Source organism: Manis pentadactyla, chromosome 5, assembly GCF_030020395.1.
Source record: "Manis pentadactyla isolate mManPen7 chromosome 5, mManPen7.hap1, whole genome shotgun sequence".
In the NCBI taxonomy this organism is placed as follows: domain Eukaryota; kingdom Metazoa; phylum Chordata; class Mammalia; order Pholidota; family Manidae; genus Manis; species Manis pentadactyla.
This window is the reverse complement of record NC_080023.1, coordinates 171,288,856-171,315,548: the sequence shown is the minus strand read 5'-3', so window position 1 is coordinate 171,315,548 and position 26,693 is coordinate 171,288,856. Positions and strand designations below refer to the sequence as shown.

Here is a 26,693-nt window from a genome sequence, read left to right as displayed (position 1 = left end):
CCACAGCTATCTCACCAGCCTCCTCTCTGATGCCTTCCCCATGCATTCTGTCCCAGCCACACTGGCCTTGACTCAGTTCCCAGGAGGCACATGAATCTCCTGGCACACAGCCTTCCCCACTGAATCCTTACTTCACCCGCAATCTCCTACAGACCTCCGTTCAAACCTCAGTTACTTGCAGAGCCCTGCCAGACACCTCCCACCCCCTCCATCTAATCTGAGCCTCAAGACCCTACCAATGACCCACTGACACCTTTGCCCTCATAGCCCTCTGATGGCTGTATGGGTTATGGCTCTGGGCCCATTTTGCCTATAAGTAAAAGTTCCATGGGACAGGAACAGTGTATTTTTTGCTTGCCACCAAATCCCCTGAATCTAACCCAGAGCCAGTCATATAGTGGGAATTCCATGAATATATGTGGAGCTGGTGAACAAAAGTCCAAACTCAACCAAGAATTTTCTCACATGGTGCTTCTCCAAGGGAAATGTCTCTCTCTCCCAATTCCTTTCTCCAGGGAAATACCACACTTTCCCTTCAAGGTGCACTTCCTCTGCAAAACTTATCCTGACCATAGTGTGAATTAATTGTTCCATTCCCTTCACTCCCCTATAAGCTGACTGAAGCTACGTTCTATTATCTGTTCTTGTAATTAACCCATTCATCTCTCTAGCTCTCGACTCAACATGAGTCACCTATCAATGACTTGCTGATGGACTGAATCAATGAAAGATACCATTTGAGGGTCAACATTCATTGAGACTTCACTATAGGCCATATACTGTGATTAGATTCTTACAGTGTGTCTCATTTGATCTTCATAAAAACCTTATGAGATAGATATTATAATTATTATCATCAGTATTTTCCAATAGAATAAACTGAGACTGAGAAAGGTCAAAGTCAGATGCCCAGAGTCACAGGTAAAACCTGGAAGAGCCAATTTTGAGTGAGGCAACCTGACTCCAAAGCCTGGGCTCTTCACCTGAAACACGGATGAGCAGCGCTGAAGACCTGCAGCCGAGAGACTCAAGTCCTGAAAGTCAGCTCCTATCTGAGGACCTCTTTCTTTTCACAAGGACCTCCTTCTAGAAGTAGGGCATGAATGCCTTGGGTTTTACTGTGACCTTCTACTGAGACATTATACATGAAGAGCTCACCCTAGCCTAAAACACAGCAATGACTTTGGAATATGTCACTTCATTATACATCCATTAAGGGCAAAGAGGAAGGATAAGTCACCCGAAGGAGGAAATGCAGGGAGAGCTGCATGAGTCACAACACAATCACCATGATGGAAACTGACTGAGATAATAAACCCAACACCCCCCCTCAAGGGCGGTGAGAAAGTGCTCACAGAACAGGCACTGCTAGGTTTGATGTGTCAAAGGACTATCAGGTTCTGAAGCAACAGTTTCTGTCCCCAGCTCAGAACTACGACTCAGTGAGCACACAGGCACACATCCCTACGACCTGCCTATCCCTGGCCCCCCACACAATCCTTACTTTCAAAAGAATTGCAATCTACACTAATCCATAATAGAGTCTTTCTCAAATACATTTATTTATGTATTCCACCATCATTCCATTTTGCAAATGAGAAAACCAAGACAAGACTTTAAAATATTTTCACAAAGAAATAATTTGCCCCTACAGCATCACTTTTGAAGCAAACACAGATTTCTGTAAGTCTCGGATTCTCATTTAACATGAATGTTGTCCTGAACGGGGGCTACGTAAGTGTCTGTGACCATCACAGGTGACCTGGAGTCTCAGTACCTCTTCACAGAGGACGAGCATCTGGACCACAGGGATCCAGTAACTGCAGCTCCCCTATAAGGTCTTTTCCTTGCAGACACACCCTAGACTCTTCATGATTTACTCTGTCCTTTGTGGGCACATTCACAGATAAAATATACAAGTTTCTTCAAGGTGGAAAAGCATTCAGGAAGGGAACCACTTGAACACAGCTGTAGTAGAAATGACATTCCCTCTTCAAGAATCTTCTTTGCATCCATGCAGTCATCAACATTTTCATGTCGTTGTTTATTTACTTTTTATTTGCTCATTCATTCGCTTATTTATTTTAGCATTCACTCTGTGCCAAGCACTATTCTATTCACTGGGGATAAGATTTGCAACGACAAAGACTGTGTCCCTGTGGAGCTTATATCCCAATAAAGGGAGACAAGAAGTAGACTGCTTGATTCATCAATTAATTAATTAGATATGTCCTTATCCCTATAGTTGGGATAAGGAGGAGTTATGAGGACAAATAAAGCTGTGAAATGGATTTAGTGTGGGCTCAGGAACTTTGCTGTTTTACATACAGGGGCAAGGAAGCCCTGTCTGAGAAGAAAGCTCAACAGAACTGAAAAAGTGTCATATGAAAGACTAGGCCTGGCCATTCCAGACAGAGGGGTAAGTGCAAAAGCCCCAAGGTAGGATTTAACTTTTTTCACAAGGACTTACAGGTTTTACCATTGGACTCTCTGCCCTTGACATCTGCTCTCCAGGACAAGCCATGCCTGCAGCCCCCCGACCCCCCACATCTCTCTAGCACTCCCCACCCCCACCCCCATAAAGCAGTGCAGATCAGGCAAAACCAGTGGAATTAAAGAGATCCATACTGCCAAGCTTTTTCATTTGGTTTTTCTTCAGTCTGGACAAAACTCTTTTTCCTGAGTTATTTTGAATTCTTTGCTAGATAATTCATATAGTTCCATTTCCTTAGGTTCAGTCTCTAGGGATTTATTTTGTTACTTTGATTAAGCTGTGTTTTCTATTTCTTCCTGTCCCTTGTACAAAGGTATTGGGATCCACACATTCTGTTTCTTCCTGTCCCAATATAAAGGTATTGGGATCCACACATTAGAAGAAACAGCCACCTCTCTGACTTTATGGACTGGCTTTATACATAAAAAGAACCAAACAGACATCTTGTTGCTGAGGATACAATAACTGAATTGCAAATTCACTAGAGGGGTTCACCGACAGATTTGATGAGGCAGAAGGAAAAACCCCAGCACACCTGAAGACAAGCCTTTTGAAGTTATCCAGTCAGAGGGAAACAATACATGAACAAGGGAATTGTGTGTTTGGGATCAGAGTGTTATTCCAGTATTCAGTTACCTGGAATTACTCCCCACACATTTTAACAAAGCAAGGGCTTAATCCGTGCACAGGGACTTACACATTCCTCTATGAGAGCCATACCTCTTGTTCAGAGCATCACAAGCTAAACCCATACAGCACATTTGATAGCAACTGAAGTCAAATTAAAATTTGAAGTATAAAATGCTAAAGCTCCATATTCAAAACAGAAATAGTTTCATTGAATCACCTTGGCATGCATAGTTTGTTCCAATTTCTATGAAAAACAATGTTTATATATGCATGTTTGCAAATATATTCTTGCATGCATAGGTAGTGAGGAGTTCTGAGGGTCTGGGTGGACTTAATGCCTCTTTGTATTACTGCATTTTTCCTAATATTGGCGTCCAAATCAGAAGGAAGCAAAATTACCTCTGCTCACAGATGACATATGCATAAAACCTTAAATGTTCCACAAACACACAAAGAAACTGTTAGAGCTAATAAATGAAGTCAATAAAGTTGCAAAGATACAAAACCAAAACACAAAAATCAGTTATGCTCCTCAACACTGACAGTGAATGATCCAAAAAGGAAATTAAGAAAACTATCCCACTTACAGTAACACTACAAAAACAAAATACTTAGGAATAAATTTAACCAAAGTGGGAAAAGATCTTCACATTGAAAAGTACAGAATGTTATAAAAAAAATTAAAGTAGGCACAAATAAGTAGAAAGACATTCAATATTCATGCATTGATAGGCTTGATATTGTTATAATGTCCATACCACTCAAAGTGATCTGCAGATTCAGTGCAGTCTCTACTGAAATCTCAATGGCATTTTTTTGTGGAAATAGAAAAAGCAACCCTAAAATTCATATGGAACCAAAAAGGATCCTGAATTGTCAAAGTAATCTTGAGAAAGAACAAGATTTGTAGAGGCCTCACATGTCCTAGTGACAAAACATATTACAAAGCTATAGTAATCAAAACAGGATGGTACTGGCATAAAGACAGACATATAGACCAATGAAATAAAATAAAGAGCTAAGAAATAAACCCTTGCATATATTAATAAATGATCTAAACGATGCCAAGAACCACAGAGAGGAAAGAAGAGTTCCTTCAACAAATGGAGCTGGAAAATTGGATATCCACATGCAAAAGTATGCAACTGGACCCTTATCTTACACCATAAACAAAAATCAACTCAAAATTGATTAAAGACATAAATATAAGACTTGAAAATATAAACCTCTAGAAGAAAGCATAGAAGAATAAAGCTTCATAACATGGGTCTTGGCAATGATTTTCTTGTATAAGAAAGCACAGGTAACACAAACAAAAATACACAAGTGTGGCCACATCAAACAGAAAAACATCTGCACAGCAAAGAAAACAATCAACAGAGTGAAAGGGCAACCTAAAGAATGGGATAAAATACTTGGAAACCATATATCTGATAAGGGGTTAACATCCAAGATATGTAAGGCACCCCTATAATTCAATAACAAACAAGCAACCCAATTAAAAACTGACCAAAGGACTTGAAAAGACATTTCTTTAAAGAAGACATAAAAATGGCCCACAGGTATATAATATAAAAAGTTCCTAATCATCAGTGAAATGCAAATCAAAACACAATGAAAGACATCACCTCTCGCCTGTTAGGATGGCCATTATTAAAAAAACAAAACACAACAGAAACAGAAGAAAAATTGGGAGCTTTGTGCTTGGTCAGGAGGACTCAAAATATTAGAACTAGAACTGCCATGTGATCCTGCAATCCTACTTCTGGGTATACGTCCAGAGAAATTAAAAGGGGATCTCAAAGAGAGATTCGCACTCCCATCCGTATTCACTGCAGTATTACTTACAACAGCCAAGAGAAGGAAATAACCTGAATAAGCCATTGATAGAAGAATAGATAAAGAAAAGATGGTATACATATACAATAGAGTATTATTCAGCCTTAAAAAGATAAGAAAATCCTCCCATTTTTGACAGCATGGTTGAACCTAGAGGACATTATGCTAAGTGAAAGAAGCCAGCCATAGAGGGGCAAATACAGCACAATTTCACTTATAAGAGGCATCCAGACTAGTCAAACTTGAAAGAACAAACTAGAATGGTGGCTGCCAGGGGCTGGGAAGAGGGGAAAACAGGAAGCTGCTGTTCAACAGGGACAGATTTTCAGTCCTGCAAGATGAAATAGTTCCAGAGACCCGCCGTACAACACTGTGCCTCTATTCAACAACACTGCACTATGTACTCAGAAAGTTAAGAGGGTAGATTTCATGTTATGTGTTTTTTTTTTCTCATATTAAAAAAAAGATTGCTGCAACAAAAAGTAGCTGGAATGTTAAAACATTATTTTCTTTTCATTGTATTTCATTATTAATGTTAATTCCTGTTCATAGCAAATGCTACTGGTTTTCTATTAATGGTAGCAATAAAACCTTCTTCTGGTGGATTTATTTAAACAAAGAAGGCAGATGACTTAAAATATTAAGTAAATAAGAGTAGAGGTGATACTTTGACAATAAACAATGAATAAATGACTAGTTCATTAAATGATTCAGAATTAGTCATTTATTAACTGGTCATGTATTATTCGTCATTTAAAAATACCATAAATCTACTACTACTAATCTAATACTACTATTAGGAAACTGACTTTCATTTCACTTCATTTTCTATTGATTTAACAGTCCAGGGGACAACCAATTGACCTAAAGGTCATACAGTCACAACAACTCCTACTTGCTTAGTAGAGGCAGGACAACAGAATTCAATAGAAACTTGGTAAAGACCGGTTCCCACTTGATATCCCGAGGTCACCCAGCCGCGTAGGAGCTTTTGTTTTCCTTCCCTTTTGCCCATTTCACCATTGCATTTCCCAAGTGAGAAAAACGATAAAGCATTTTAAGCCTCATGATCAAAATCTGAAGTACATCTGAGAATTACGAGTTAAAGGACAAAAGAAGTGTTCTAAGGAGAGGTCTGCAGTGCGGCCCAGTTATAATTTCTCATAACTAACAAAACGGTTTTGATAGCATTAAAGAAAGAAGTCAAATTTTGTGATTAAAGATGGTATATGAACATAGTTTAAACGTTTTCACCTACCCTTTTATATAATCTCCATGCTAAAACAACAGCAGTCCAAGTTAGACAATCAAAGTAACTTCTGTTTATTTTCGGGGCTGCAGCTTATCTGGTTATTCTTTCAACTTAATCTCTGACCTCTCAAATTGTGACCTTGCTTTCCATCTCTAGGATATATTTAAGTTTACTGACTCCAGAGATTTTTCTCTTGAAATGGAGCTAAAATCTATAGCTATTCAAGAAGACCAAAAACATCTGTATGCATTACTGAAAATATCAATATTAGGACATTTCAGATGCCTTGATTTTCTCTAGAAATTAGATATTTACTTTCAAAGGCCCAGGTTAGCTTCAGGCTTAATCTGATTTGTACATTCACAGAAGACAGGTGGCTCCTTGAAAATTCTGCTGGTAAAAGATAATGGACACTAAATAGGAAGTTCTCTGATGCATAATGTATGCTTCTGAGCATGCAGGTTGGAAAAGATTAAGTAAAGATAAGACTTGGCAGAATGATTCTCTCTCTAGGATTTGCAAGTATTTAAAATCAGACCAAAGGCAAATTCTGCACCTCGCAGCAATCTTTTCTATCACTTACTGAATTTGTTTACAATCACCTACTCCCTCCCAGCTTTTCTGACTACTGATGGGTTTGGACTTGGCCATCCAACCTGCTTTGGTCAACAGAAAATGAGCTGATGTGCATGTCCAAGAAGATGCTTTAAATGTATGTATAATCAGGTCAGGTCCTGCTCCTTGAGCTTTAGCTATGCGAACAACATTCCCCTCCATCTTCCTGGGTCTCTAAATGTACGGACAGAGGGATTTCAACTGAGTCAAACTAATCCAGCTATATCAGTACACCTGCAGCCCACCCAGACCCCTCATGTAACAAGGGCAGGAGATAAAGAGGCATCACCATAATAAGATTTTGGAATTGTTGCCACAGCAGAAGTTGGCAAATACACTCTCTGTCTGATTCCCTATTGGCCAAGAATTTTCATAGTTTTTTCTCAAATCCTGCAAATATTGCATCTTGTACAAAGGAGACCAGATTTCCTTGCAAATACATAATAATCCGTGAGACCGCTATTTACCAGTTTTATTTTAGTAGTTGAATCATTTTTTTTAATAAAGGAAATCTTATACAGTATCCTATTATACAAAAATAGAGGAGCTAGTCTAATTAAATGATGGAATGAATCCTATTCTACTCCTTTTCTCAATAGGAGTAGTTGTAAACCCACTTCTCCAGAAGGAAGCCCATTCACTTCAGTCAGCCACACAATGTCAAATGGTTACAATGTGACACTAAACTCTCAGGATGATATAACACGGTTAGTACTATTATTAAAATCATTACATGGATAAAGAGTGAGATTCAGAGGAGTAACCTAACTGTGATCTCACAGACAGAATGGGAGGGTGGAGTCAACGCTAGAACTTCTGGCTTCTACATATACGTGCTTTTCCTAATAACTATAGTCCATAACAATTACTCCTTAAAAAATACTAAAAAAATAAATGAATGAACAAATGAATAAAACTAAATATGCACAGAGTTTTAGTCAAATACACTAAGATAGTTCTGCAAATTATAAACCTTATCTTTAAAAGTGCATCACTTGGGAAAGGGGAAAAATAGGATGAAAATCTTAATTCCTAAGGGAAAATAAAGCATTTGCCAACTCAAAGGAAGACACATGAACTAAATTCATGTCTCTTACTGGGATTCTAAAATGTTGATGAAAGCTTTTCAAAATCCACTTGCTTTTATGTGGGTACCTATGGCACAACGGTTTATATCCTGAGCTACAGCTCTCGTGAGATTCTGCTTGGGACATGCAACAAAGGAATTTAAATATCAGGTCCTGTGGATCACGCACATATAGTAAAAGACAGAAATCTCAAGACTACATTTCCATAAACCTTTACTTGCCTACATACCTGGGTAGGCACCACCCATACCAACATAAAAAAAAAAAATTCAGTCAATATCACCACGTTCTGGGCCAGTACTGCCCACACATAAAACCACTGCTTTGGTAGTTTTGTCACCATTGGTCAATTCTGTCTTATAAAAAAAAAAAAAAGCAATATACATGGAATCATATCATACATATTTTTCTGAATCTGGATTCTTTCACCCAGCATCATGTCGGTGAGATGCATGCATGCTGTCACATATAAAAGTTTTGGTTTCTGTGAAGTAGCCCACTATGTGAATGGCCATTTTATCTTTAAACTTTAGGTTGCTTTCATCTCAGACACATCTATCTCTTGCAGAAAAATGCAACTGATTTTTAGACACACACATGTGGATTATTATATTTTTATCCAATCTAAGCCACTGACTTTTGACATAGGCATGACATTAAATTAACTTCTATGATTAACATTTTGGAGAATGAATTCAGTACTCTTTTATTCTTTCTAATTCCTTTATGCTTTATGTTTTTAAACAACAACAAAAAATGTTTTTCCCCTCTGTGTTTTGCTCCAGGCATTTTGTGTTCATCATTTTCCTTTCCAAATTTTTATTTTGAAGATTTTTCAAACACAGCAAAGCTGAATGAATAATACAATGCACACAAAGCACCTAGAATCACCAATTAAGATTTTGTCACCTTTATTTGCATTATCTCTCTTTACATATAAATATATGAGGGTGCATGTGCATCCATGCACACTTGCATTCACACTTGGTTTTGGTTGAAAGTAAATTATAGACATAAACACACACCATCCCTACAACTTCAGCAAATATTTTTTCATAAATAATAAGGCTCTCCCACATCACCACAATGCCATATTCACAACTAAGAAAATAAGCAAGAATTCCTTGTATCATCTAATTTCCACTCTATATTCAAAGTTCCTTATCCCTGAAAGTCCCCAAAATATCTTTAGAGCTGTGCCCACACCCCTCCACCATCAGCCACTCCATAATCCAATGAAGATGCACGTATGGCATTTGTTCTTAAATTTAAGTGCTGCTTAATTTAGAAGAGTTCTTTTCTCTTTCTTTCTTTTTTTTTCTAAAACATAATACTACCATTTTGAACAGATCATGTCAGTTTTGTCATAGAATGTTCCATGTTCTGGACATTTGTCTTTCTATCGTGCCTTTAGCTTTTCTTTTTCTATCCCCTATACTTTTCCTGAAATGGAGGCTACAATTAAAGGCTTGACAAGAGTCAAATAACAATTTCTGCCAGGAATTCTTTGTAATTGATGTTGTGGGTTTCCTATCAGAAGGCACGTAATGTCAGAACATCTCTCTACTGGTGAAGTTCTGTTTCATCCCTTGGGTAGCCATCATTTCTCTCTAAAGTAAAAGAGCAATTTTTACAGCTGGGTGATACTTCGGCATCCTGTGAATATGCTGTTCCCTAGCCACCTTTCAGGGAATTTTCCTAGCATCCACTAAAGACACTTACCTGTATCAAAATACTGTTCTTTTTAATCCAACTGGTTTGTCAACCTAACCCTGTGCCATGTATCTATGATTGCCAGATGCAAGCTGATGATGCTTTTACTCTTCCTAACCCCACACTGCTTTATAAAGGTAACCTGGAAACACAGATCACGAATATCACTAGAAGCACTACTGATATTCATTTATTATTTCAAAAAAATGATACCACGTGTCATCAGGTGGGCAAGGTCGACTACTCAGAATTCGCTCTGCACGTTTGGCTGATGTAAGTGTTCAGTGCATGCTCTATGTCTGGGCACCCTCATCCACAGTTTTGACCTTAGATTTGTCATGAGGTGAGCTGTCAAACTCAACTGGATGGCTTCTGCAAGAACGGAACCATGCCGTTTGGGACCTGACACCATCATCAGTCTCTTCACAGGCATTTCAGCAGGGGCAGCGGGCTAGCTGTTAATCACAACTGCAAGTTCTAACTGTAGCTATTTAGGATCTGAAGAAAACCATGCACAGGTGAATACAGGGGTCTGCTTCAGTTACACTCCTAGAGCCTATTGGGAAGGGATGCTGGAGAGTCCTGGCTCCCTGAGCCTTTTGGGGGCACCTGCACTCCGTCGTATCAGGGCCTCCCAATCTTGTCCCTGCATTCAGGCATCCTGCCTTCAGCAGAGACTCAAGGCAGATGGCGGGGGTGGGGGGCCAACTCACCTCTCCTGGACCAAAGCAGGAGATGACAGAAGGCTACCTTGTTGGTGGTGTGCTTTTTGGCTTCAGTGTGTGATTACGTTGGCTGGCGCTGCCTGAAAATCAGTCTGAACAAACTTTGATTTACTTTTCCCAAGATATATTCCCATTGCGTGTTTTCCTTCTCACACATTGGGTTCCACTAGGAGAAATGAACGTCTTTCCGTAGCTGGAAAAAGCAAAGCTCTACACAGGTCCTGCTTACCCAGTGGTCCCCACATGCCTCTGCAAACACAGCCTATTGTGAGGCTAGAGGTCACTGAGTTCTCTACTGAAATAAAATAAAAGCAATGCACAATTTACAGTTTTCCTTATCATAAAAGCCCAACTGAAGTCCATTTCACTTATGTGGTCTTTCCAGTCCCATCAAGCAAGAACATGTCACACTTACTCTTCTTTGCCTGCACACACACTTCCTCTGCAAATGCCCAGGGCTCCGCACACCCCACCTTCAGCTGCTCACATTAACAACACCACAATGACACCACTGTGGATTCTTCTATGTAAAAGTGCAACGCTCTCATTCCATGCTTCCTGTCCCTCTTCCCTGCTTTATTTTCCTCCTCAGCATTTATCAATCACACCAACACACTGTACATTTCACTTACATATTCCCGTTATGCCTGTCTCTTCCCCTTAGTATCAGGGCAGGGAGTCTCATGCTCCATCTCTACTGTATTCCCATGCTAAGAACTGTGCCTCACACTGCAGACAGTATTAAATGAAAGCTCTCCCTCCCAAGGTGGACATCACCATCATCTCCACTGCAAAGATAAGGAGACTGAGGCACAGCAATATCATTCACGTGACCAGCGTTGGGCAATTCATGACTGGTGACAGAGGCAGGATTTGACCCCAGGCAGGCAGATTCCAGAGAATGATTATTTACTTAGACCACATCTACACAAGCACGCAGAACCACATAAAAGGAGAGATCCAGTAATCTGAATGACAAGCCTCCCAAAGCCTCCCAGACCTACACAAGGGAGTGAGTGCCTGCCTTACCTGGTGGTTGTTTGCTAGACCTTTCAGACAGATATTTTAATTAGGTAGGGAAAAAAAATGGCACTGACTGATACTTATTTGGTTCTTCTGTGCCAGGAACTGGGTTCTAAGCACTGCATACAGATTGGGTTATTTAATTTTCACAACCTTTCTATCTAGTTGGCCCTATTGTATTCCCATTGTATATATAAGCATGTTGAGGTCTACAGAGGTTAATTTGTTCACAGCTGGCAAACAGCCCAACTGGGATGCAAACACAAGCAACCTAACTAGTCTTTACTAAATCCCCAAAGGTTACCAAGTGAAAATACAGAAAAGTTGCATCAGAGAGGCCATCACTCCTGAGTTAGGGCTTGTTATTGCTAAGGGGCACCATGAAGGATGAGTAAGGGTTTATGAGGTGAGAAAAGGAAAAGAGAATTTCCAGGCAAAAGGAACTACAGATGCACAGTCATGACACTCTAGTTTGGGGATGAAGACATAGGTCAGAGAGATGGCGAGGGGGGCGACACTGGGAAACAAGGGGAAGCTGGGGCACCTGGACCAGAGCCAGATCCTAAAGGGCCTGGGGTACTGCCGTCAGGAGTTTAATGTGGATCATCAAGTCCCAAGAGCATAAATTAACAGGTTTCAAGCAGATAAACACGATTGTATCTACATATTAGAAAGATGATTCTGTCGGCCAGTGGTTCTCATTCAGGGGGAGATTTTGCACCCCTCTCCTCCCCATGGGGAAACATTCAGCCATGTCTGGAAATATTTTCAGTTGTCAAAATTGGGAGGATGCTACTGGCACCTTGTGGGGAGAGGGCGGGGATGCCCTAAACATCCTACCACATGCGCGATAGTCCCCCACAACCAAAACCCTGCTGTAGTAAAAGTGGACAAAGAATAAGGCGGATGCATCTGAAACTAGAGTGCCCTTCATATGGAATTGATGAGAATGGTGTCGAGCCACGCACAGTGGGGTCATCCAGCCAAGGGGACCTGGGAAGGAAGGGAGAATGGTGTGAGGGTGGAAATGAGGTCTGGTGAGGCCAGTAGACACCCAGGCAATACATGATTAAGACTGCAGAACAGGAGGAATGAAGAGACAAAGAGAGATTTAAGAGCTACTTGACCACTGTGCAATTCCTGGTTCTAGTTTTCTGGAAATCAAAACCACAAAGTACTATGACTCCCTCAAAGGGAAGAACTAGTCAACACTCCTAAGTTTCTGATAAATCTTAAAGTATGCCATCCAATTAGGAATTTCCAAAAAAAGACAGCCAAATTAATTTGGCTGTTTAAAGCCATACTCCAGATATGTTATTCATCATGAATGACAGTATTCATTGAAATAAATGTTTAACAGCCAGCAATTAACAACGTGGCCATAGTTTGAAAGTTTAATTTGCTACCGATATAGTTTTGCATTAATAACTTGGAAAACAATTACAAAGTGTACAATCCAATTTTCCAAATGGATTATTTTGTAACTAGATGGAGAAACTATTGAGATCTCTTCTGTATTAATGTTCAAGGGAACATTAATACAATCGGATTTTTAAAAGTATATTCTCTTGAGGAACTGGTATATTCCTGTCTGAATTAAGCAATTCTTTGGCATTGTGTGGGAATATTAAACATGTTTCTGGAGTACTGCAGAGTCAAAAGCCATTTAGGAAAACAAGGATTTGATTTCAAAATTTTCCCTTTCTTTTGATGATGGTAATTTAAAGATGATGATTTGTTTATATTTACAGAGTGAAAATGAGGTCACTACCTAAAAGGCAATTTTCCGCCTTCCTTTCATAAGTCATATCCTAATTATTTTTCCCTTTGAGGGGCTAAATGAATTAAGTGAGCAATTCACTTTGTATATGCAAATTGTAAAGCTCTGCAGAAGCTTCAAACTACTTCATTCTTAAAAACCAAAAAAGTTAAAAACATTATCCTACTGAAAATGAAGAGGTATACGCCCCTTTAATTTTTGTAGGGTGTCTTTGAAAGTAAAAACAATATGAAAACAATCCATTTGTGGGTCCACAATGTTTTCTCAAGTATTAATAAAACAAATATTATTATTGTTATAATTACTGCATTATGTGTTGAAAATTTTCAGAGTATTCTAAAATATCCTAATAAACCTATCTATAAAAAATTTCCAGAAAACCTCTCATAATGTGTTGCAAACCTTTACATTTTTTCATATCTTTCCTAAAAAAGCACCAATGGTTTGAAAATACAGTGCCTACACCCAGGAACAGGCAAATAAGGATAGAGATGCTCAGTTCTAATCAAAGTTGTCCACACAAAACATCTCTGACCATAAGTCTCCCCTCAGGACCCAGAACAAAGTAATTTAAGTAAACCTTTTATAAAAGATCTCTTAAGAAATAACTAGTCTAGACAGTTATATCCCAGCCCCCATATACGTGGTTTCATTCTTTCCAAAAATATCTACATGCCCTTGGTCACTTAAAATAAACTGGACTAGCGCCTGTCTGAGTTGTAAATTTGGACTGGCTCCCTGAAGAGGGGATCTTTATTTGTACATGTGAAATAACTGAAATAATTCATTCATGGTGTCTTTCTTAAAAATAAAAAGCCCCACACACTAAGAAAAAGGTGTTTAAAGCTGAAACGTTTACATCTGAAACGGAAAGAATGGCATCTGGGGAGAAGGGCACCTTCCTAAGCTGTCAGTGGGTGTGTGATTTTGTATCACCTATCTGGAGACACTTTCGCAGTAGCTGCAAAATTTTTAAAGGTACAGGATATGACCTGACAATCTCACTTCTAAGACTTTTTCTTCCAGAAAGATTAGCAGGAGCACATAAAGACAGATGCACATGTTTTTCACAGTAATATAATTTGTATTAGCAAAAACTGGAAACCTTTTTGTCCATCCATTTGGATATTTTTAAGCAGATTATGGGGTATCCATATTAAAGAGTACTCTAGAGATGTTAAATTAATGAGGGGTAGCCACTAATTATTGACTTGGAATTATACTCATAATGTGAGGGAAAGGAGGCTGGTATAATTAATGTGACCACTTCATAGATCTCATAAATCAGAATATTTTGAATGTGAAAGGAATTCCCACTAAAAGTTATGCAAGGAAGCAGCTAGTTTGTACTAGACACCAAGCTGGGCCTGTAGGATATGAGGCTGAATAAAACACAGTTCCTATCTTCAAGGGACTTGCAATCCAACAGAGTGGTCACATTAGGACCCTCCTGGTTGCAAGTAACAGAATTCCCTACCCAGAGTGCACTGGATAATGAGGAAAATTAATTATATCTCCATTAGTTAGGATTCAGCTCTGCCACACGCAAGAGAAAATATAGAATTATAAAGGCTTAAACAAGATAGCAGCTTAGTCTTCTCACACAGAAGAAATGCACAGACAGACAGTCTAGGGCTGACCTGGCATTCTGTGGTGTACAGACTGAATGTGTTCCTCCAAAGTTCCTATGCTGAGAACTGATGCCCGATGCGATGGCATTCGGAGGTTGAGGTCTTGCAAGGAGATTAGGTCATGAAGGGGAAGCCCTCAAGTGCTTTTACAAAGACGCCCCAGAGAGTTCCCTAGGACCTTCCACCAAATGAGGCCACAAGCAAGAAGCTGGCAGTCTGCACCCCAGGAGGCAGCCTTCACCAGAACCTGACCATGCTCCAGCCTGATCTTGGATTTACAACCTCCAGAGCTGTAAGAAATAAGCTTCGGTTGTTTAAGACCCACCCAGGCTATGGTATTTTGTTACAGCAGCCAGAACAGACTAAGACATAAGGTATCAGGGAGCTCAGAGCAGCTCTGACCACCTCCCCCCAGGGCTTTTATGGGACGTGTCCCCTTGCTGTGCCCTCCACGTCCCTGGTCTTTCCCAGACTGTGGGACAAGATGGCTGATGCCCATTTTCTAATCAGCAGGAAAGCATAAGAGAAGGAGGAGATGGCTCCTTCGCCACTCACACTCCCATAAGGCCGCACCTCACTGCACTGCAGTCTTCTCTGAACAGCCTCATGTTCCAGTACCACCAGGGAAGAAGGGGTCTGACTACGGGGTCAGCACCAACCGGACAAAATCTACTAACACGAAAACATTTCACTGCTATCAGTGTGATGACTGCATCCAGGCAGAAGGGGCCCAGCAGCTGGACTAGCTTGGGGTGGGTCGGAAGTCACAGGGGAGGTGAAGACACAGCAGAAACTCTGAGGACTCAACTCACGTCTGCCATGTGGACCCAGAAAGGAAGGATATCTATGCAGGGGGAAGTGCATGTGCAAACCTGAGGATGGGTGGGACAAGGGGCGGGAGGAGGGCGAGGGGCAGTGGAAGATGAGTCCTTGGCTTCTCCCTTGGACAACAGAATGGATACAGGTGCCATGTGCTGAGACCGGGAACCCCAGAGGGGAAGCACGCTTGGGTAAGAAAGAGAGTTATTCAATTTTAAACATGTTTTAGGAGCTTCTGGCACATTGGTACATAGTTGTATCTCCTTGACTACTAAAAATACTTAAATCAGAAAAGTGTGATTTCAGTACTAGAGTTGAGACCTTCTATCCATTCTACCTATGCCTTAGAAAAGCAGGCCAGAAAGCAGGTACCATGTGGGAAAGGCACCAGAGTGACAAGCTGTAACTTAATTTGTGGAGCTCTGAAGAGTCACATAACCTCCCTGTCACAAACGAAGGCAACTTCTAGAGCAGGGCCTGGTGGGCAGTTTCTCGCACAAGGAGAGAATGACTCTGAAGTGTGCATTTGAGTATCAAAAGAAGAGGCCATGACATATTTTAAGATTTTTCAGGTGTATTGCAGACAGCCACATTTGAAGAGGAAGTGTTTTATGCAGGAAGCAGCTGAATAAAAAAGAACGAACATTACAGAAAAAGTTATGATATATACCAATACATACAAGCAGTAAGTTGGCAGAAATTCCAGAAAAAAATCATCTGTAGGACATTGGCTCACTGTGAGGAACTTGGAATGTCCGATTTCTGCAGAAACCAATAGCAAGGTCTGGCGTTGGGTCTGGCAGACAGAAGAGAGGCCTAATCATTAGGACCTGGGCACTGAGGCAGGATGGAATGACTGGATAAATAAGCCTAAAGGGTTTGGGCAGAATGACAAAAATAACACTGGCAATTCTTTTTTTTTCACTTAGAGGGTCTTCCATTCTCAAACACATTCCCAAACACTCATTCATTTGATAAGCAAGCTAACCCTGTGATTTCGCCAAGTAGGAATGACCATCTGCAGTTGCCCTCCGTGGAAACTGCAGTGCACCAGTGGGCGTTTAATGAACAATGTTACACATGAAAGCGGCATATCCAAAACCGTGCTCTTTACGGTTAAGTTTATGTAATTGTCCCACGGAACACGTCATCAAAAAACAATGATAGTGACATGGCCCAATCGGTTTTGGAAGTGCCGACGCCAAGCTTCTCAGGCTGCCTAACTGTAGGATCCTGCCCTCCCAGAGCCAGTGACAAACTACACAGGAATTGAGATGGAAATGTGGCAGTTCCCAAACTTCTTTGGCTACAGAACCTGGAACCAGTGCCACAGTCCCTCACATACATTTTCGGAAACACGGTTATTCGAAATTTACTGGAATTGTCCTTCAGGCCCGAAGTGAATTACATTTTGCAGGCTCAGCAAATGTGCAATGACGGAGAAGCTAAGCTGTGACTTGTCTTGGGGGTGTTAAAATTAATTAGACAAGGAGGCCACTGGGTTGACAGGCCTCTCATGCCCCAACAGCCTATGGAAGCAAACCAAATCTAAGCCTGTAAATGCTTCAAGGGAATGAAATAAAAATAACGCGAGCAGCCAATCACAAACGGCCAACTAGGCTTTAAGCCATAGCCAACCAATAACCGCCTCACTTCGCTTCGGCCTTTTCTCGATGCAAGTCTCTCCCAGCTCTTGTCCGTGGAGGGCTTTCAACCACATCCAGTTTAGCACTGCTCAATTCAAATTGATTTCTACTCAAATAAACTTTTATCATGTTTAATATGCCTCGCTTCATCTTTTAACAGAGGTAGTCACCTTTACACAGAAGAAATACAGTGACAAAGCCAGGGTTAGAAAGCAGGTTTCCGAATCCAGGTATCCTTCCCACCACAGCATCTGCCTTGGTCTCAGAAAGCACTAAATGGTCTTCCTTCCACTTAAATTGCCTCCCAATTGCTATTCATCTTGAAAAAGTGAAACCTTCACAGAAATGCTCAACAGAAAAAGTTATGATATATACCAATACACACAAGCAGTAAGTTGGCAAAAAGTCCAGAAAAAAATCATCTGTAGGACATTAGCTCACTGTGAGGAACCTGGAATCTCCGATTTCTGCAGAAACCAATAGCAAGGTCTGGAGTTGGGTCTGGCAGACAGAAGAGAGGCCTAATCATTAGGACCTGGGCACTGAGGCAGGATGTTAGTGTGAGCAACTTTGATTTCCTGAATGAAAACAGTGAACTTGTGTTTAATAAGAAGGTCCGGAATGATATTTGAAGTCACTGGAGTCTTAATATTGTTGCAATTACAGATAATCAATTTCGCAGTCATCTCTGACAGCTGTGGGTGCTTGAGGAGTGCTTCATGGAAGAGGTAAAGAAAGGAAAACCGAATTCTTCTATCTGTGCATTGTTCATGTTTATTTTCCAGTTTTTTAATGAAAGCATCTTTAGCTACATTTTCAATGAAGAAGGCACCAACTTTTAAAATTCTACAATTTTTTTGTTTTAAAGCTTCTAATAAAAATTAGATGTGCAAAACAGGCATAGTTTCTTAATAATACCTTTAAAAATGCAATAAAAGAGGCACTGTGCTCTCATAAATGCTGCAGATATCTTCCAGGATGAGTGTGGCTACATACGCCACACCGTCTCTGTATTGATCAAAGTAAAATGTACAGTTCCTAATTTCTTTTGGAAATTGCTTCACTTATATTTGAATAAACTCTGCAGTCAGGTCATGGTGTGCTACTTATAACCCCAGAATTTTATTATCAAGATTCATAAATTACACAGCATTTAGAAAAAAATGCATATTTTAGTTACTCTTGACTTTTTATATGCCCCCAAGAGATTAATACTAAATGTATCAGATCTAAAAGAATGAGGATGAATTGGCCACGGGAACTCATCAAGGGCTTGAAAATTTAATGTAGATAATTCTTCCCTCCTAATGCTTTGAACTTTGGTTAATGATTATTATAGATGAAAGAGAACTGTAGCTCACCATGTCCCCTAAAGATTTACATATGAAAACTCAAAGCCAGCAGGTAGACGTGGAAAATGGGCAAGTGTGCCCTCAATACCCCCCTAACTTGTTTCACATTCAAGGGGGGGATCTTTACAAGCCAATCCAGTTGCATATTTGAGTCTCTCCTCCTGAAAACTTCACAGCCCTGGCTTTTCTTTTTGCCCCCCATCCCTACCTCCTCATATCCTCCAAATCAAAATCCCTTCCCTTGGTTTGAGATTTCTCAAGGACAGGTTTCTTCCGGACAACTAAATAAAGGTGATGCAAAGACATCTATATGTATTACATTTCATCTATTGATAACATTCAGTGCTCTTCAACCTCAATAAACACCTACTATGTGTTAGGCACTTTCAACGAACAGTGAACCATGACCCCACAAAAGAGTATCCCAGCCCTTGTGGGCCTTATTTTATGGGGGTGTGGGGAAGACAGTAAGAAACAACCAAGCAGATATGTATGTAGTGATCAATGCTAAAGAGAAAAATTAAGGGAGATGGGCAGTGTCAGGGGACCATTTTAAATAAAGGGGTCAGGAACAGCCTCACTCGGAGAAGGAATTTGGGCAATGACCTGAGCAAAGGAAGTGACCTATGTAGCTAATTAGGGGAACAACATTTAAAGAAGAGAAAAAAACGAGTCTGAAGGTAGGAACGTGCTTGCTTGTTGTAGGGAAGCAAGAAGCCTGAGGTACCTGTCGCAGAGAAAAGTGGTACTAGGGAAACTGAGCACGTGGGGTTCAACAGGGGTCAGGGAGGCAAGAGTGAGTAGAAGGGCTTGGCTGATGGTTTGAGCTGGAGTATCAGGATATGTTTCGAACAGACTCTAGAATGCTGAGACTTAGGCAGCCCAGTGGCTTGGACCACAGTGGCAGCAACAGAAAAGTGTGCGAAGTGTTTTGAGTCTCTGGGCACGCTGAATATGGATTTGCTGAGGCACTGGACTTGCAGAGCTCCTAGAAAGTGCTCCCCACTTCTTTCTTCTCTTAGGTATGCATAGGTCTGTAAGCAAAGCATAGCCTATTTGTTTATTTTCCTACATGAGGTATAGAGAATAGTGAGGGATCAGATATTTCTGGATACATCTCGAACTCTACCAAAACAAGGAAGGACTGATCATCAGTGGCCACACAGAATAACCAGACAGAGCACGAGTCTGACGGTGCCTCCGTCCATTTGGGCTGCTCTAACAAATCACCATACATGGGGCGGCTTATAAACAACAGACGTTCATTCCTCACTGTTCTGGAGTCTGGGAAGTCCAAGGCAGAAAGACACTGGAAGATTCAGTGTCTGGTGAGGACTGGCTTCCTGATTCATAGATGGATGTCTTCTTAAATGGTGATAAGGAAAGGGGAGCTTTCTGGGGTCTCTTTTATAATAGCATTAATTCTATTCATGAGGGCTCCACCATCATGATCTAATTATACCCCAAAGGCCTCATCTCCTAATGTCATTACATCAGGAGTTAGGTTTCAGCATACGAATTTTGGGGGTAAGGGGACAAAGACATACAACCTAATAGCAGAAGGAGAGTTAGTGATAGAAAGTTATCGAATAGGGCAGCTGAGCTTCTCGATATCTGATGTGCAGCCACACTTCTGGCCACTTAGGAGATGAAACCACTGGAGCACCTTGTTAATTATAATGTGAAGGCAATGAAGAGAGAGGAAGAAAATAATCAACTATGGTAGGAAATCTGGTCACCAGGATCTGAGAAGTGGAGGGGGATGGAATCAGTGCCAGGTAAGGAAGCCAAAAAAATGGAAGACACTTCATCCTATAGATAATCCAAACACCCCCTTTGGTATTTTCAGCCCCTCTTTAAGGCCAGGCTTCTCTAGCAAAATGAAGCAAGCCATTCCTAGATCATTGCTTGCCACTTTGTTATTAGGAAAGCCACTGCGTGTGCACGGGACAACAGGGACATACTACATCTGGTCCAAAATGACTGAACACCAGTAGTTTGGGGTGTTACCGAAATGGACAGACTGGCTCAAGATTACTCGCAAGTGTTCACAGCTATGCTATCACAGCCTTCATGTATCACTGTTCCTAACTAGGAGATCTGAGACTTAACAGCTCCTTCCTGACGACAACAAAACCCCTTACTTGAATAGTGGAAATAGCTGGCGTCTCAGAAGTGGTAGAAGAAATCTAGACTCCCAGAGGTATACCTGGGTTCCTCTTTGGAAAGCAGGAGGTCTGGGAGAAGGCTGACCTTGGGCAGTGGAACTTCATTGCGGGACAGTGGAGAAAGGAAACACAAAAGATTCTACTCTTGACTTCCTTCCCTACTTACTTCATTCAGTCTTGCTTTGTGCTTTTTTCTTCCCTTACGTATGCATATGTGTGCCTACAAAACACAGCATACTCTTTATTCCTCTAAGCTGAGAAGCAATACACCTTTCCCTACTGCTTTTCATTAACTGTATAGACCAAGGTGTCAACACAGGCCCTTAACAAGACGTCGTGATGTCACCACTTGCACAAAAGGAGAGATTATTCACTTTCCCTCACCTAGCCAAATTTCTACACTCCTGAATCTGCTGGTTTCACATAATGATTTTAAACAGAAAGTAAACCCAACCCTGGCAAAGCTCACCAAGTGAGCACAAGAATCTTCAAGAAAGAAAACCAAAGCTAAAATAATCTATCACAAAAATAAGCATAGTTTCTCCACAGACAAAGGAGCAACATTTTCCCAATATGGAAATAACCAGAGCCTTGGGGAAAAAGACGTATTAACCATGTGTTTTTACACATTTTCACAGAAAGAGAAAAGGCACAGGCTGCCCATCAACAAGGACCATGAAAAACATATTGCCATGCAGAGGGAAAGATGTGCTTCATTTATGAAACCAGATGGTGAACATACCTTGCATTGACCTTAACTTTCTGCTCCTGAAAGATGTATTTTAGCATGTCATTACTATTTTTACTACGGAAATCTCAGTACCACTAACAAAAATAACTGGAAGTCTACATTAAATTTAGTCATCAAACTTCAAGAAATAAATGAGTAGGTGGGACTTCCTCCTCCAATCATCTGTTTTCTGGCTTCTTTCCCTCCTTCCTCACCACACATTCCAAGCTTTGAATGAGGATCTGTTCTGCATCAGGCACTGTGCCAGACATACTGAGATCCACTCCTACCTACAAGGGGCTTCTATGCTGGGAGCAGGGTCTACTGTGCAAATTGAAATTTAACAAACAACAAGGTAAGTTCTACACTGAAGCATATATATATATATGTATATGTATGTATATATAAATCACTAAAATTATATATATATATAATTTTAGTGATTTTTTTTCCCTTGGAAAAAGTGTTATTTGTACCTTTGTTAGATAACCTAGACAAGTTTGAACTCAATGAACTTGTGTTACCCACTTGTGAATGGGTACAACGATCAAGGCTCACCTTATGATAACACCGAAAATACGCAGCACGTTCATCAGAAAATTTCTCCAGTCTTTTTGGACCTTTGCTGGAAGCTTTCTTGAATACTAACCAGCATCGTTGATAAATCTGGAAGGAAATACAAAGACAAAACTCAGCAACACTACTGACTCAGATATTACCGACATTTGCATTTAAATGTTTTCTTTTTGACGTTTCTACCTGTCAAATATTCATGAGCTATCAATGTGATGTTACTTTGGGAAAATAAAATTTTGAAACTCAAAACTGTTTCCACAACGGGCATATTATATCATTCAGACAATTACTGAAATCAAAAGAAAATGAGTATTTGAAGGCAAATTTCTTCATGTTTCAATAACAATATCAGCAGGAACATTTCAGAAAAAGTCCCAGAGGTAAAAATTCCAAATCAGCACAAATGATACAGGACTTGACAGCACAGGCACTAATTTCAAATTAGGTATGGAAATTTAAACTTAAATATGGAAATCATGGGCTCAATATATGCTAAATACTACCTTGGCAGTCCTAGAAAGAGAAAGCCCCTCTTTGTTATCATAACTGATGGTCAAGAGTTGGGCCAGACACTAGACAAGCTAATAAATGGCTGATGAACACCAGATTCTCTCTCAGAAAATTAAACCCAGGAAGTCAAAGATTATGGCCAGACTGAGGTGCAGTTTGAGTTGACGGATCAACACTGTAGGTCATAAACTGAGGCTGTCCACCATGCTGAATCATGTGCATAACAGTTAAGCAGTGGAAACTGGTACAAAGAACCATCTAAGGAAAACACCCCAAATGCCAATAATGAAAGAAGAATTCCGTACTCAAGTGCAGATGATAAAAAAAAAACTATTGAATCACGATTGTCTCTTTGATTCTTAAATCGCCCTCAGAGCACCATATATATGTGGTTTTGTATATTCAACCCATAAATACACTTTATGCACTATAAAGTTTAAGAACTTCTGAGCTAATAAAAAGAAACAAAGAAAACTCCACATAAAACATTTGGTCATTTAAACCACACTCGATTTTAAATGCCTCTTATAACTTTAGTAGTAACTGGCAGATGGATGAGAAATTCAGTTTGCTACTGCTTGCCAGGAATGCTGAATATATTCCCTTTTTCTCTCCTTACTCAGTATATTGAACATGCACTAATTGTTTTGTTTGGGGTGGTAAAAAGAAAATGAAATCCACTCCACTCTGAAGTTTAGTTTTGAATACAGAGGGTAAGATATGTGTCTAGTCTCACTTAGCAGTATTATTTATAATAATGTAAATTAGTACTAAATCTTCAACAATGAGGAATGACAAAGTATAGTACTTCTTTAATATATAGTGTAATATATGTAAGTCATCAATAGGCTAACATAGGTAGTTGTACATACTAAACATGTACAGATAATGATAGTAAATATGTAATCCATAATATATCTACAGTACATATTTTTAATATAGATGTACATCTATAAAACAACATAGGTATTACATTAAAAATACAGAAATATAAACAGTATACTTAATATATATAACAAATTATGCTTCACCAGTAAAAATATGTTATCTATCTATAGGAAACAGATTTCAGAAAGAATTTTTAATGACATGAGAAAGTGTTCATAAAATGTTATGTAAGGGAAAAAGGAGAAAGGGGGCAAATTTTATGTCATGATCCCCACTATATTAAAAGTACATGGAAGAAGACAAAGAACATATACTCAAATGTTAACAGTGGTTTTTTGGGGTCATAAGAATAGGTTTCGTCTATTGTTAGTTTGTCTTGTTCAATAAAAATTCACAGCATACATTAAATGAAAGAGAATTATATTAATTATTAAATATCCAGAGGTATCAGTAAAATAGTATAATTAATGTCAGTTGTATTGGCTCTCATCTTGCACAGTCATTGAACTTACCAAGGGATACCAAACATGAAGACCAGCTGGAAAAGTATTCAATGGAGGAAGGGTAACCTTTTACACAAAGGCCACTGGAACAACTGAACATTCCCAGGGAAAAAACAAATAAACAGATACTCTAAAACACACACACAAAAATTAATTCAAAATGAATTTAAATATAAAAGAAAACTAAAAAACTGAGGAAAAAAGGAGGAAATGTTTGATATCATGATCTGGACAAAGAATTCTTACACTTCACACCAAAGCATTATCCATACAAGAAAAAGTTGGCAAATTGTACTTCCTCCAAACTGACAACTTTTGTTCTGTGAAAAGACAAGCTATGGGCTGGGAGAAAATATATGCAAAACACATCTCTGACAAAGGATTAGTATCTAGAATATATGAAGAATTCTCAAATCTCAACAGCAAAAAACCAAACCGTCTAACCGATAGGAACCAACATTTCCCCAAAGAGGATACAAAGATGACCAGGAAGTACAGGAACAATGTTCAACAAACGTATCAGCCATCAGGGAAATGTAAATTAAGGCCACAATGAACTATCACTACAGACATAACGGACTGACTGAAATTTAAAAAATAATAATACAACCAACAAATGCTGACAAGGACACAAAGGAAATGGATCACTGATACATTGTTGCTGGGAATGGAAAATGGTCCAGCCATTCTGAAACACAGTTACACAGTTTCTTTAAAAACTAAAGAAGCAACATTCATCCAGCAATTGCACACTTAGGATTCTAGCCTGGAGATATGCAAACTTCCCCCACATAAAAAATTCTGGACATGAATGTTCACAGCAGCTTGCCATAGATCATGCAAAACTGGAAACAACCCTTGTATTCTTGAGTAGATGAATAGTAAAACAAACTGTGGCCCACCCAAAGCATGAAATCCTACTTAATTTAAAAACAAATGAACCATTAGGACTGCAACAGTTTGAATGAGTCTTCAGAGAAGGATACTGAGCGGGGGAAAAAAGCCAAACCAAAAGTTTATATACTGTATGGGTGCACTTATTGCATTCTTGAAATGACAAAACTATAGAAATGGGAAACAGATTAATAGTTGTCAGGAGCTAGAGGTGTATGAGGGAGCAAAAGAGAAGGGAGTATGGCCATAAGGGTAACATGAGGAATCCTTGTGGTGATGGAACTGTCCTGTGCCTTGACTCTATCAATGTCAGTACCTTGGTTATGATATTGCACTGCAGTTTCAAAGATGTTACCACCAGGGAAACTGGGTAAAGAGTAGATGATCTTCGTGTAGATATTTCTTACAATTGAACATGAATCTACAATGATCTCAAAATAAAATGCTTAAAATGTTTAGATGGAAAAATGTAGAAATATTTAACCAAAATCTCTTACAATTACAGCCTGATCTAGCAATAGTTACACACGTTCTTCTCCAGTCCTGCTTCTTTTGCTGTCAGACCACAACCTAACTAACCAGTGCTAGATGACGTAACTTTCAGAAGCAAGTTACAAGAGCCATTGGTAAGAGGTCAGACATAAAATCCTTTTCAGGATGGAGAGCCAGCCATGAAAACTGACATTTTCAGTACTATGGCTGGCCAAGAGAAGTCTTGGCAACATTTTGCTTTTATCTGAATAACAGATGAGACAACTGGTTCCCTTAAAATGTGACTGCCACAGGAGGACTGTAATTACAGTGGGAATGACTGTCACTCTGTTCAAATAAAGCATGTGGAAAGTAGGTCTCTCACTGTCATTGTATTATTGACAATCCTCTCTTTTGTACCAGCCCTTGAAAGTATGTTAGAAATTGAGCATATTAAAGGTGTGTAAGAAATATGCTCACTATGGGAGAAACATTATTTTCCCTGAGAAAGACATTTTACATTTCCCAATTGTCCTTCTACTTTCAGATCCCATCTCTAATGAGTGTATTTCTAACTATTTTTTATATGTTTATTTTCTTCACAACCGAACCAGTCCAAAGGCTGTCGAATTCCTAAAGATTCCTCTTTTTCAGCATGCCTAATGATTTCTACCCTTGATTCACCTGTATTAAGTTTAGGAGACTTTTGTTTCTCACTTTTTTTGTTTTTCTTTTGTTTTATTAACTTGTAAAGGCAAAAGTAGTGTTATAATCAAATAACTGCAAAAATACTATCATAAATTCACATGCAATGTTGCTTACAACTCTTGGCTGAGGTATCACTAGGGAAGAAATTTAAAAACATTGGTTCATCAGGAGATAAGAGAAACCAAAATTTGGTTTATGAAAGGGAATTCAAGATGTTTGTAACATGCAAATATATGGCACAAAAAGTGCAAAAGCTGAGAGCAGTCTGTGCAATCAAGGGCATTCCTTTATTCGGTCGCACATCATCCACCACTGATTCTCAGAGTTGGCCCAGCATCACTCAGGATAATTGTTAATTATGCAGATTCCTAGAAATTAGGCAAGGTCTACTGAATCAGAAACTCTAGGAGTGGGTCCAAATTTGCTCTTTAGCACATTCCCCAGGCATTTTGTTTGTACTTTGCAAATGAAAGCCCTAAATATTCATAAGGACTTTCAGGCAGCATGGTGCTTCCCACGTGGGGCTGCCAACCAGGAGCTCGCCTACAAATGCTTGGTGAAGAGGGGCTCTGAGATGTGTGCTTTCCAACAAGTGGTGCATGGTGGCCTTTGAAGAGAGCAATGTGACATGCCATCCT

At 39.7% G+C, this 26,693-nt stretch overlaps 1 protein-coding gene across 2 annotated transcripts in view; it reads right to left on the bottom strand.

The window, feature by feature from the left end:
* The window catches only part of DOK5 (docking protein 5), a 137,521-nt gene that overhangs the window by 51,281 nt on the left and 59,547 nt on the right, over window positions 1-26,693 (bottom strand). For both annotated transcript variants that reach the window (XM_036901922.2, XM_057503097.1), the window contains exon 2: window positions 22,064-22,171. In XM_036901922.2, coding sequence (XP_036757817.1) covers window positions 22,064-22,171 — 108 coding nt within the window. The remainder of the gene's footprint in view (window positions 1-22,063; window positions 22,172-26,693) is intronic.